This window comes from Rattus rattus, chromosome 15, assembly GCF_011064425.1.
Source record: "Rattus rattus isolate New Zealand chromosome 15, Rrattus_CSIRO_v1, whole genome shotgun sequence".
In the NCBI taxonomy this organism is placed as follows: domain Eukaryota; kingdom Metazoa; phylum Chordata; class Mammalia; order Rodentia; family Muridae; genus Rattus; species Rattus rattus.
Genome location: NC_046168.1, coordinates 54206818 through 54219538, shown reverse-complemented (window position 1 = coordinate 54219538; position 12721 = coordinate 54206818). Strand labels below are relative to the sequence as shown.

The 12721-nt window shown below is 44.8% G+C and overlaps 1 protein-coding gene across 1 annotated transcript in view; it reads left to right on the top strand.

Annotated features, from left to right (window-relative positions):
• The first annotated feature begins 1430 nt into the window (after nt 1-1430).
• Epg5 (ectopic P-granules autophagy protein 5 homolog) overlaps nt 1431-12721 on the top strand; it is a 99103-nt gene continuing 87812 nt past the window's right edge. Inside the window, exon 1 of the mRNA XM_032886209.1 lies at nt 1431-1550. Within this exon, the coding sequence (XP_032742100.1) occupies nt 1491-1550 (60 nt within the window). The 5' untranslated portion in view covers nt 1431-1490. The remainder of the gene's footprint in view (nt 1551-12721) is intronic.

Genomic DNA, 12721 nt, shown 5'->3' with positions numbered 1-12721 from the left:
GCTAAATAGCTCAGGTGTAGAGCACTTGCTTAGCATATACAAGGTTCTGAGTTCAAGTCCCCACAGCACATAAAACACTAAACAAAGATTTACCTATAGAAAGAAAGAAAGGAAAGAGAAAAAGACCAGGAAAGTGGCACAAGCCTTTTATCTCAGCATTCCGGAGGCAGAGACAGGTGGATCTCTGAGTTCAAGGCCAGTCTGGTCTACAGAGCAAGTTCCACATAGAAGAACCCTGTCTCAAAACAATAGCAGCAGCAGCAGCAGCAGCAGCAGCAGCAGCAGCAGCAGCAACAACAACAACAACAACAACCGAACAAGTAAAAACCATACCACACACATTGATTTCTTTGTCAAGGGAAGAAGTCCTTTTTCTTCCCTTGTTCCCCCCTCCTGCTGAGATCTCCCTGCTTCTGCTGGGGTTAACGGTGTGTCTCACCGAGCTCAGCCCATTCAGTTTTTCATGCCACAGTCCTGGAGTTTTTATTTTAGGTCATACTATAGAGTGGGTGGTTAATCTTTTCACCCCTCTTGTAGATTATCACGTGTTGCCTTATCCACACCTCTACCCCCCCCAATAGAACAACTCGTATTCATTAATTCCATTCAACAGATATTATCTACTATTGCTTTGGAAGTCCTTGGCCCACATCAGAGAAGGAATTTGCCTACCAGGAGGGTTGACCTTTCAGGAGGGCTGACAGACTCTAACAGTAAACACCTTTTAAAGTACTTTAGAGGCATCTCATGCTCCAGAGATGAGGCCAGCCTTGTTTTTTTCCTTTTATTAAAATCTGGAATTGTCAATCGAAACACAGTATGCAAAATGTACACTACTTTCCCCCTCATTTCTTTTTGCCTTTTTGTCTGTCTTCTTCTAGCCCATGCTCCTTATCTAGCCTGCAAATTTGTATAGTAAGTATCACATCGAGATGTCTGCTAGAACCAGGTGCCTTTCATAACTAACCAATTCAATTCTTGTGACTTGGAGATGGAAGTGTCATCATCTCCCTTCTACAAAACAGCAGGTAGGAGTTCACTTTGGATGGACATAATGTTTCTTTCCGGAAACGTAACGTAGATTTAGGCTGACTCGAATAGGTATAAAAATCAGATTGCCAAAGCCTCTTCTGGCACTTCATGGTTCATGTCGAACGTCTTTCTGCCCGCTGTGGAGGCAGAGGGGAGCTCTGAGCACATCCTGCGGCCAGCCGCGGAGCTTCAGTTTACGGTTCACAGGGCGTGGCTGGAGGCGGGGCGAGGGCTGGGCCGGGGCGGGCCTTGAACAAGAATGGGCGGAGCCTTTCGCGCACAAGTAGTTCCTTACTAGTTTGTCCCAAGTTGCAGCCCGTACGGGCTCCTGTTGCCGCCTCCCTTGCCCAAGTGGTGGAGTGCTTGTCACGTGACATTCAGGAGGCCGGAACTGGGCGGCTTGCGTGAATTGCAGGAGTTTGACAGAAACAGACCGCGACGTCGCGGAGGCAGAGTGTATGGCGGAGGCTGTGAAGCCCCGCCGGGCCAAGGCCAAGGCCAGCCGGACCAAAGGCAAGGTGAGGATGCTGTCGCTCCCTTGCGAGCCCTCTGCAAGCCGCGGGTCCCGTGGAGTCCCGTGGGTTCGGGCTGTCAGGGTCGCTTGACTGTCGCCCTGTCCTGACTTCACTGGGCTTCCTCTCCTTTGCTCATCTTCTTGGCTTCCCACAGCAACGCCTGGCTCCGTGCGCCGAAGCAGTTTTTTCCTCCTTTGCCCCATCTTTCACTTCCTATCTTATCCTCTGTAACATGGGAACAGGTTCTGGAAATGCACGGAGACCGGACGTCCTTCGCTTGGGAAGTATGGTTTGTAGACAGCAGTGATGTGTCAGACCTCTTCGTTTTCCAAATTTCAGAGCCACAGTATTATTTCCCGTGTACCTGATTGTTTTCAGTGTGCCGCGAATATACAAAACTCAACACAGGGCAGAATCCAGACAGCAGGGATGGATTTGATTTTTTTTTCTGGATTGTTGCACATCAGTGTGGTATTAGGTTGCATTTTGAGATTTTCACGTTGCTCCTGTAACATTTGCTGAGGCGAAGAAATTCAGTTCTACCCTAAGGTGGTGGTCAGACCCATCTCTATCTATAACTATGTATATTTAAATAGGGTTTTAATTATGTAGCCCTGCCAGGCCTGGAACTCACTATATACCTCAAACTCCCAGAGGTCCTGCGAGCCACCACACCAGTCTGCCATAACTTTGATTTATCCAAAACAGAATTTACACGAATTGAAACCAACAATGAAGATGGTATTATTGGTATAGAGATTTCCTTCCTCAGAATTGGTGGCATTACTGAGCCCAAAGTATAGCTTCTTGTGTGTTTGGGAACAAGTTTTAACTGATTTATGGGCACTTCATTTAACAGAGTGTAAATGAAGTGTGTGGGTCACTTTCTGTAAGGTGGTATGGATTCAAAGGAAGTCCAGGAAGTGAAGTGTCATGTGCTGTTGTGTGGAGGTTGCTGTGGCTTCTGGCTTTGTCTCAGAACCTGGCCTACATTCCTCCGTGTTAAATACCTGGTAGGTGACTCCAGGATGACAGGTTGTGGTCATGTATTAGGTATTTACTACTGGATAATTTAGATATAGCCCTAATAATGTTTTTATTCTTCTAGTTTGATCGTCTGTAAAAAATAGCACTTCCCCCAATTCTGAGGATCTGGTGTTCATTTATCTCAGTAAACATAGTTTTAAGAAGAACAGAATCTTGAATTTGGATTTGCCCTGAAGACTTAATCGATTTTGTAGTAAGGCAGAATGATGACGCCAGAGGTCATGAGACTCAGCTGACTGAAGGATGAGGATGGAGTTCAAGGCCAGCTGGGGTTCATAATGAAATCTAGGTTAGCTTGATGTTATATGAGGAGACCTGTCTCAGAAACATTGTATCAAATTGTAAATTCTAACAGGCAACAGGTGCATCTGGTAACTGACGGGGTGGATTAGGATGTTTCCTGGTCAACCCTTCCCACCTGTGCTGGTGGGCCTCCTTCCCCTGGCCCACCGCTCAGGAAGTTGATTTCTTCCTTTGTTTCTTCTAGGCATGGATTATTGTTGGAATAAAGTTGGGCAATGCTGTATATTATTATTTAAGCCTCTTTTGTGCCTTGTGAAATGCACTTATTGTTTCCCACAAAACAATTCTATCCATTTGGGATATAGGAGAAAACCCTTAGGCCTCAGTGGTGCCTATAGTCAGGAGAAGGCAAACCAAACCCAACTAAACAGCCCCCATCCATATTGAGACACAGGCTAGAAGGTGATGTCGTGGAAAAAGAACAATCGTGGTAGAGGTTTGGAGTATTTGTGAGAGGCTTGGGTGGGTTACAGTCTCAAAGAGTTGGGCAGTGCAGTCCTTATTCAAGGGGACGTTTGTTTGTTTGTTTTGAGACAAATCCTCAGTTTGAGACAAACTATCAGCTCTGGTTGTCCTGGAACTCACTATGTAGATCAGGCTGGCCTTGAACTCTGCACGTCTCTACCTCCCAAGTGCTGAGATTAAAACTATTTGTTCCCTTCCACCCTTGTTAAGGAGACTTACAAATGAAGGTGTTGCAGATTGGAGGCATTAACAGACCATAAACCAGTGTGTTCTGTCCTTGAAACTGTAATGGGACAGTGTGGCTAGGGAGGAGTGAGTGGACAGTAGTCAGAAAGGCAGACCCTTGTAAGGAGTTTGGCTTTTCCTCCGTGTGACAATTAGAATCTGTGTGGGCTTGAGCAGAGGAGGGCAGGATCTGACTTAGGCTTCAAGGAAAACTCTGTGCTTGCATGGTTGAAAAGAGACTAGTAAGGGGTATTAATGTGAAAACAGTTCAGATTTGGGAGTAGGAGATTAATTCCAGAGCCAAATATTCATGCCTGTGGCCTAGGAACACAGACTTAGGTTACCTGGGACACACTTTCTAGTGTGGTAACAGTTTCATTAAGGTTTTATAGTTAATCCAAGAAAGTCAGAAATCAAATAATTAAAAAATGTACCCGCGGGACATTAGGGGGTTGGGTCACAGTGAAGTGGGGAATCTGCTTTAGGCCTCAGGGTTGGTGGAAGCCAGGGCTATGTAAAATTTGAAATAAAAGTTTGTTAGTAGCATAGAGGTGTATTGTAGGGTTGGATGTGTGAATCTAATTTTCTGGATTTAGCCTGAGGCTGAGATGAAAATTTGCCAGTAATTAACACATAGTTGTGCAGATGGTAGAGAACTGGAGGATCCAGAGATGGAGGCCAGACAGAGCCTCTCATGCAGGGCAAACGGGGCAGGGCATTTGCAGGGCATTTTCATAACATGTGAAACACTCCGGGTTCTGTCCCCAACACTGAAGCAATAGCAAAGCCAACAATAACCATACTGATGGCATTTAAACCAGAAGCTGAATTGTTTCACTTTGGATTAATGCTTTAGTAAGAAGGCTGGTAGGATGGCTCACTTGGTCAGGGAATTTATATGTGAGCCTGGTGACCTGGGATCAAATCTCAGAACACAAAGACAGGGAGAAGGAAGGAACCAGCCACTGAAAGTCGTCCTCTGACTTCCACAAATAAGGTCCATCTCCCCTGCCCAGCCCTGTCTGTCTCTGTCTCTCTCTTACACATTCATATATTCTCATTCTCTCTCTCTCTCTCTCTCTCTCTCTCTCTCTCTCTCTCTCTCTCTCTCTTTCTCTCGGACACACAGAAATGTGCATGCACACATATATTAATAATAGATCAGGAAGTTAGAAAAGAAATGGTCAGACCTGACTGACCTTCATTACTAAGAGGCTGGGAAGAAGAGGAGCCAAGAAATGAGCAGACAGTGAGGCGGGCTGTGCTCCCGCTGAGGCGGGCTGTGCTCCCGCTGAGGCGGGCTGTGCTCCCGCTCAGGCTTCATGGAGAAAGTGGGTCTTGGAAGCTGAGGGAAGAGTGTGGGAGGGAGGGAGAGATCAAGTCGGTAACTTGCCTCAGATGAGGGAAGCAGGGTTGGCAGGTGACCAGAACAACACTAGAAAAGTAGCAGCCCTGGGGACAGTAAGAGCCCCATCCTCACAATGCTGTCTACTTGTGTGTGGCAGTCTTTGCCCAAAAGAGAGATGGTAAAACTGTCCCCAGAGCTTTGATCTGACACTTGTGCTGGTGTGTCTATCTCTCCCTCCTTTCAATTGGTACTACACTAGGCATCGTGCTACGTGTGTAGCATGGATCACACACTTAAAGATAAACCACACTGGTTTTAAAACACTCATAACAAGCATTGCATAACATATAAAAATTGAGCCATTGAGATTTATGAAGGAGTCCCTCATTGTCTTTTAAGGAAAGAAAGGAGTTCTAGGTTTCCTTAAAGGAGTATGCAGAGAGAGCTGGAAGGCATAGTAGACATTCCCACCCATGTTTCAGAACAGACATAACTGCACAATTATTTTCACATTGCTTAAAGAAGTACGTACATGATAGTGTGCACATGCACATTCAGAAGTGGACACCTTGGCTTCGGTCTCCGGGAGACGCTGTTAGTGACAGCGCCTGTGTCCTTCTAGTTTAGCTTTGCTCTCTTCTGCCTTACCACAGCAGTCCAGAGCATTTGACTGTGACAAGCTCAAGGTTCAGGAGTACAAACATTTCCAAGACCAGAAATTATGTAAAAGTTTTAAGAAAGAATATGAATGTGAGCACAAACATGAGCAAATTCTCCAAAAGAGACAATTGTTTCCCTCAGAGGAAGAGGGTACATCAATAAGAGAAGCTCTATGGGGGCTGGAAAGACGGCTCAATGGTTAGCAGCACATGGCAGCTCCCAACAGTCTGTGACTCCAGTCCCTGGGAATTAGACACCCTCTGCAGCACCAGGGACATGTATGGTGCATGGGCAAAAGACCCATACACATAAAAATAATATTCTTAAAATTAAAATAATAAAAGTAAGTCACCTGGCTTGTCTCATGTACTTGTGTGACGCTGTGTTTAAGTAGATAATAGACAAGCTACCTACCATCTTGTCAGGCAGTACATTTTCTCCCCTGCCTGCCTTTCCTCAGAGATGCCATTCGGTGACAACAGAGGTCATGAGTGGTCAAGCTTGGATTGCTTGTGTAAGGCACCACAGCCACTTGGTCAGCTCCAGCACTTGGGCTTGACAGTTAGAGAAGAGAGGGGCTTGGACCTTTCATTTTTGTCCACTTTGTCTCTAGTTAAGTATGTCCTTCCGTATTCATTATTGACTTACATTTCTATATCACTTCTAGATGTTGTTGTTGCTGAACGACTTTTAGTTTTTATCTTCCGGTTGTGCTGGGGATTTAATCCAAGTCCTTCCTTGAATGTGAGTGCTACCACTGAGCTAGATTTATTCTCAGCCCTGAATGAATTTAAAATCGTTTCTCTATGTACAAAAATTGTATTGAGGTGAATAAGGAAGAAACACAGATTGTTTTAATCCACTTGGCTATTTTTATATCTAAGGGCTGGAGAGCTGGCCCAGTGGGTGAGGGGACTTGCTGCTCTTGCAGATCCGGTCTGGTTCACAGCACCCATGTTGGGAGGCTCACACTCTCTCCTAACATAGTTCCAGGACTCTGATTCACCTTTCTGGCCTCCATGAGTACTGTGTGCATGTGGCTGCACATCCAGACAGGCACACACGCACACACGCACACACACACACACACACAAATTAAAAAAAGAAACAAATTTCTTAGAATTACAGAGACATGAATTTTTGTGCCAGTGGCTTGTTAACACACTGAGTTGTTTAGATCTTATTTTCATAATCTGTGGTGATCATTATATTCACAATATGGCGTCTAGCACCTTTTTTCCCCTACACATTTAAAGTAGGCAAAGTAACTGGAAGTTGACTGGCTTTAACCAAAGTGGAGTTGCAGTAGATTCCCACCTTCCTATGGAAGTTCTTCTGAATTATTCGTTTTCCATACATCCCGAGGACTGTGCAAGCCTCTGAGTGTGCAGAGTACATGGTTCGCGTAGGTGTTCGTCAGGTAGTGTGATGGCTTCATCTCGGAATCCTAGCATGAGAAGGAGTTGAGCGTACAGCTGATGCTGGCTCTGGCCAATTACAAGTGGTTCCTGCTAGCTCAAGAAATACTAACCACAGAGTCAAACACTGAGGGCTTTGGACCTACAAGGTCCCGAGACACCGTTCTGCTCTCCAGGCGCGTGTCTGTTCGGGCAGGCAGAACGTAGTCATCTGGGAGGAAGCTGCCACAGAGCTGACTGGTATCCAGTATTTCTTTCTAGCAGTCTTTCCTTAAACACTTTTCTTTTTGAGCTTCAATTTGAGAAAACCGCTTGTTCCAGCAAGCCTGCTGAGCACACACTTGACAGATCATGAATCCTTACTTGTTTTCATGTAGCGTTTTCTTATCTATTGTTTGACAGTTGACGGGTTGACTTTTGTTAGATCCGCATTGTTGGCTGACCTGGATCTAACGCCCAGCTGCTGTGAGTGTGGGATGAAGGAGTTTGGAGATGCACATTGAGCCTTGAAACATCGTTATCTGACATCAGTGGGAGGGAAAGCCTTGGTTCTGAGGAGGATTGATGCCCCAGGGTAGGGGGATGCTAGAGCAGAGAGGTGGTACTGGGAGAGTGGGTGGAGGAGCGCCCTCATGGAGGCAAAGGGGAGGGGGTGAGGGGGAATGGGATGAGGGATATCATTTGAAATGTAAATAAATCAAATGCTTAGTTAAAAATAAACAACTAGATTGTGAACAGGAACACAGGCAAAATCCCAGAAGGAGACAGTTGTTCCCCTCAGAGGAAGCAGGGTACGTTAACAGCCGTTAAGAGAAGTTCTGTGAGGGCTCAGTGGTTAGCAGCACTGGCTGCACTTTCAGAGTACCTGACTTAAATTCCCAGTGCCCACATGCAGCTCCCAACTCCAGTGACTCCAGTCCCCGGGAATTCGACACCCTGTGCAGCACCAGGGACATGTACAGTGCACAGGCAAAAGATCCATACATATAAAAGTAAATATTATTAAAATTAAAATAATAAATAATAATAAAAACTAAGTTACCTTGTCTCATGAGTGTTTGTGTGGCTCGTGAATGTTGGCAGCTGTAATCCTATCATGTTCTGCTTCACAAACACCTATCTTCTCCCAAATATTTCAAAATAACTTATTGTTTTGGCTATTAATCTGTCAATTTTTTTTTTTTTTGGCTGAGATTCAGAGCAGAATAATTAGCAAGCATAGGTGATTTGTTTGACTCTCTTGCTTAAAATTTCACAGCAAAACCGAACCATTTTAGTGATTTCATTTGGGCGCTTAGTTTGTTTGAATGTAACAACTTTCTGTTTTCTTTCTGGAGAGACCCATCTCGCTGTATCTCCCTGGCTGTGTAGACCAGGCAGCCTGTAGCTCACATGGAGCAGCCTGCCTTACCTCCTGAGTGCTAGGAGCACCTCTATGCTCAGCCTTTAACATAATAGCACTTTACAGTGTTATGTAAATAAAATCTCCATATTAAAAAAAAATCCAGCCTGGCCTATTACTGTGTTACCTAATTACTTTTTATGTGTAGTGTGCGTTTTGCCCTTCCACCTTGTGAGGGTTGTGTGTTGAACTCAGGCTGTTAGGCTTACAACAGACGCCTTTGCCTGCCAAGCCATGGCGACAGCTCAGAGGCATTCTTTTAAGATCACAATTATAATTGTTTGTTAGTCGCTTTTTTCTATTGTGTCTCTGAGGTACAGCCTCATGTAGCAGGGTGACTGGAGTTCTCTGTATCTGAGGATGAGTCGGAGCTCCTTATCCTGTTGTTTCCTTCCAAGTACTGGGTGTACCATGGTGCCGTACCGTCATAGACATTTTTTAATTTTTTAAGATGATTCACTGTCACATTTCTGTTAGTATTATTAATTGTACAAAATAATGTGATATTTTCAAACATGCATGTAACATACTTTGATCATATTTACCCCTCACCCATCCAATAGTTATTTTTTATTCTACTTTTTTGAATTATTTATTTTATATACGTGAGTACAGTGTCCCTATCTTCAGACACACCAGAGGGCATCGAATTACAGACGGTTGTGAGCCACCATGTGGTTGTTGGGAGTTGAACTCAGGACCTCTGGAAGAGCAGTCAGTGCTCTTAACCACTGAGCCATCTCTCCAGCCTCATAGTTTTTGATTTTTTATTTCAGACAGTGTCTCTCTCACTATGTAGCTCTGTCTAGCCTGGAACTCAGGGATTTACCTCCTGCTATCTGAGTGCTGGGTTAAAGGTGGACTCCACCAGGCCTGGATCACAGTTACCTTTCCTTTGAGACAGGGTTTTACTGGCTTTGAATTTGTAGTCCTTCCCCTGCCTCTGCCTCTGAGTACTAGGCGATATCTATCTCCACGACTCCCATTAATTATCCAGTTACATAACTATGTCTTCTGTGCCACAGAAGAGCTTATCAAAACTAATAAATTAACTGGAATATAATAATGTTAATTAAAAAATAGAACATATTTGCATTTCAAGTTTTCTCCCTGAATTATTAGTCTTTGTCCCAGGATGCATTCTGGAATCCCATGTTGGTGCAGTTAGCAGCTCTCTAGTTCCTTCATCCTCCATCCCCTGCTCACCCTGCCCTTTTCCTCTGTCTGTCTCTACAATGGAGTGATTTTGTAGGTGGTTGGATTTTTCCCGTGCTAAATTGAGGTTCTGTGTTGCTAGGAAGGACACCACTGAAACACTGCCTCTCTTGGAACATTGTATCAGGAGAGGTTTGCTGAGGAGTGCTTTCCTGACTATGCTAACTCACTCACTTGGTGATGGTGTGTTTGCCAGGACTCACTATTTTTTCTTTTGTAATTATGAAGTACCTGAGCCTGTTTGTTACACTTTTGCTCAGGTTCTGGCCCAGTCACTGTCCCATCTGTCATGCCTGTGGCACCGTGTCATTACTGCCACTGTGGTTTAAACATATCCTCAAGGATGGCTCATATGTTCAACAGTTGCTTCCCAGAACAGTGACGCAGGAGGAGCTGCGGCCCAGCAGGGTATTAGGGATGCCTGCTGAAGGAATTCACGTGGCTCCACTGGACCCTGGCAGTTCTCAGGAGGGTTGTTATAACAAGCGTGAGCTCGTCCTCTGCTCACTCCAGCTTCCTGTCTCCTGCAATGCTTCCCTGTTTCTGGAGAGTTTGCTGTCATGATGTCGTGTGGCTTAAGTCCTTACAGATGAAGCACCGTGCTTTTGAACTGTGGTCTCAATACACACCTTATACGTATCCAGCTTTAAGCATTTGATTGCCAGAATGGCAGATAGGGCTGGCACCCGTCTCTGTTTTTCCTGGTCCTTGTATGTTTGTTGCAGTTCTGCATGCAAGGGTGGTCACTGCTCACTGGGTTTACTTTTCATTTGTTCAGTATTTATTTTAGATCACAGGCTCTTGTTTTGCATGCTATCCTCTAATGCTATGGTTTTGCTGTTGGTTTGTTTGGTGCTTGAGTTACTGCAGCCTTCTCTTGGGTTTGGAGGGAACATGTTGGTCAAATGAAGTCACACGTGCGGGTCTGTGACAGTTAGAGATGGTTTCATTTTACTTAGCCTCTGGTAGGTGATCCATTTAAACATTTCATCTTCATTTTTGGATCATTTGTTGCTTATTGTGGTATCTTTTTCTTTTTAGATTACATTAGTGAATGTTCAAATTGAATGTGCTCACAATGGGCAGTACAAAGTGTAAGACAGGGTGTCTCTGAGGTGGATTTGCATTCCATCTGTTAAGTGTGAGAGTTTTTTTTTCTTGAAGGAGGGAGGGTTTTGTTTTGGGCCTCAATGTGAAGGAGTTGTACATTGTAGAAGTAAGGCCTGGTGGCTCTCCTAGTGGCAGCAGCAGGAGGAGGAGGCAGCCACTCTCATCTGCAGTGGGGATCTGAGACAGGTGACTGCTGACGCTCAGTGTGAACATGGAGGCACTGCCCACAGTCATGACAGGTCTTCCCACCTCAGTTAATCCTCTGAAACCCTTCTCACATCTGTGGTGTGTCTGCTGGAATGATTCTCTATTCTCTCTCAAGCCCACTTCTCCTCAACTTGACAACAAAACATCATTTTAAAGTCATAGCATTTCATCTTTGGCCTCACATCAGTCATTGTAATCTAATAACTAAGATTACTTTAATTCAATTAAAAGTCCCCATAGTCTTGATCACTTTGAACAATATTTGGATGTCTAAAGTCTAGACTATCCTCTGAGAGTCCAGATAGTTCATTAACTGTGAGCTTGTATAAAAGAAAAACATGATACAAACCTCATATATAAACATTCTCATTCCAGAATAGAGGAATGTGGGCATAGGTCCAAGGAAAGATTGTTTTGTCCAAAGTTAGATATGAACCAAGAGATCAAACACCAAATTCTACAGGTAGATATCCAGCATCAGGGCTTGTGATGACTCAATGGAGGTCCATCAGAATGAGCTTCAAGGACCCACCAGCTCATCATTAGGAGTGCATGTGACGTCATTCTTTGGCCAGCTCCAGTCTATAGACTTGCTTGGTGGATGTCCAGCATGCTGGAGTAGCCAGTGTACCTGAGGCTTTACCTAAACAGCTTCCTGCAATGCCGTTTTCATCCCTTCCTCAGGGAATTTGTCCCTGTCATATGCTGACAGACTGCAGTCCCTTTGTGGAACCACGGTATAAATTTCCATGACCTCCAAATCCTTGCATCCTTCATACCTGCAAAGCTGTTAGCACATGATGACATTGCTGGTCTCTGCGGCCATCTCACCGTGTCGTCTCCTCACGTTCGAGTTCAGCTGCAGCAGCCTCGTGTGCCATTGAGGATGCCCGATGCATCGTTTTGAACCTGGGACTCCTGTGTTTCATTTCTAGTTCAGGCTTTCTCTTTTCACATCAGTTTACAAATTTATAGTTGGGGATTTCCTATGCTGAGTTACTGTCCTCAAGGGAGCTTCTCCTGTTGTCCCAGTGAAGAGAGGGAGGCGTCTTCTTAATGGAGGCAATCCCTCCACTGTTACTGGTGTTTTCCAACCCAGCTTGTGTACTCATATTCTCACTGAAATGCATCTTTACTTATTAGGAATCTTTCACAGACTCATGTAGAGAAAAGGAAGAGGCACCTTTGGGAGTATACATTACATCCTATAATTGCATTCCATTTTAAAGTAAATTTCTATTAGGCTCTGTTCAGTTATGGTCCCAGTTCAAGCAGAAAGCATGGCAGAAGGAGCACCTTATAGGGTGCTAAAGGCAGTGGGGAGGCTGATTCACTGGGCGCGGCCCACACCATACGTGGTCAACAGGCATGGAGCTTGCTGATTGGTTGCTTTTGGTTTCCATTATCAATTGCTGACGACAGCGGTGGCTGGGTTTAGCTCTTAGACTTCAGAGGTGCTTCTTTGGGGTCTGTTCATGGTTGCCACATGTCACTGAGGAAACCAAAGTTCTCTTATTAATAAATTTAGAACTGGACACAAAAGAAACTCAAGGGCAGTTTTACTAGAGTTTAAGAGACACTAAACGGCAGTTTAGGCGACAATCCTGGCAGCTGCCAGGAGAGAGAGAAAATGCAGTGTCTGAGGTCGTAAATGGAGACAGATGGCTCGTTGAGGAAGGAGAAAGCTTCCTAAGAACAGAGTGGGCTCGTGAGCTGAGGAGAGCCCTCAGTGTCAAAGTTTAGATATTTAGGGATAGCTTAAAAAGTCTTCACG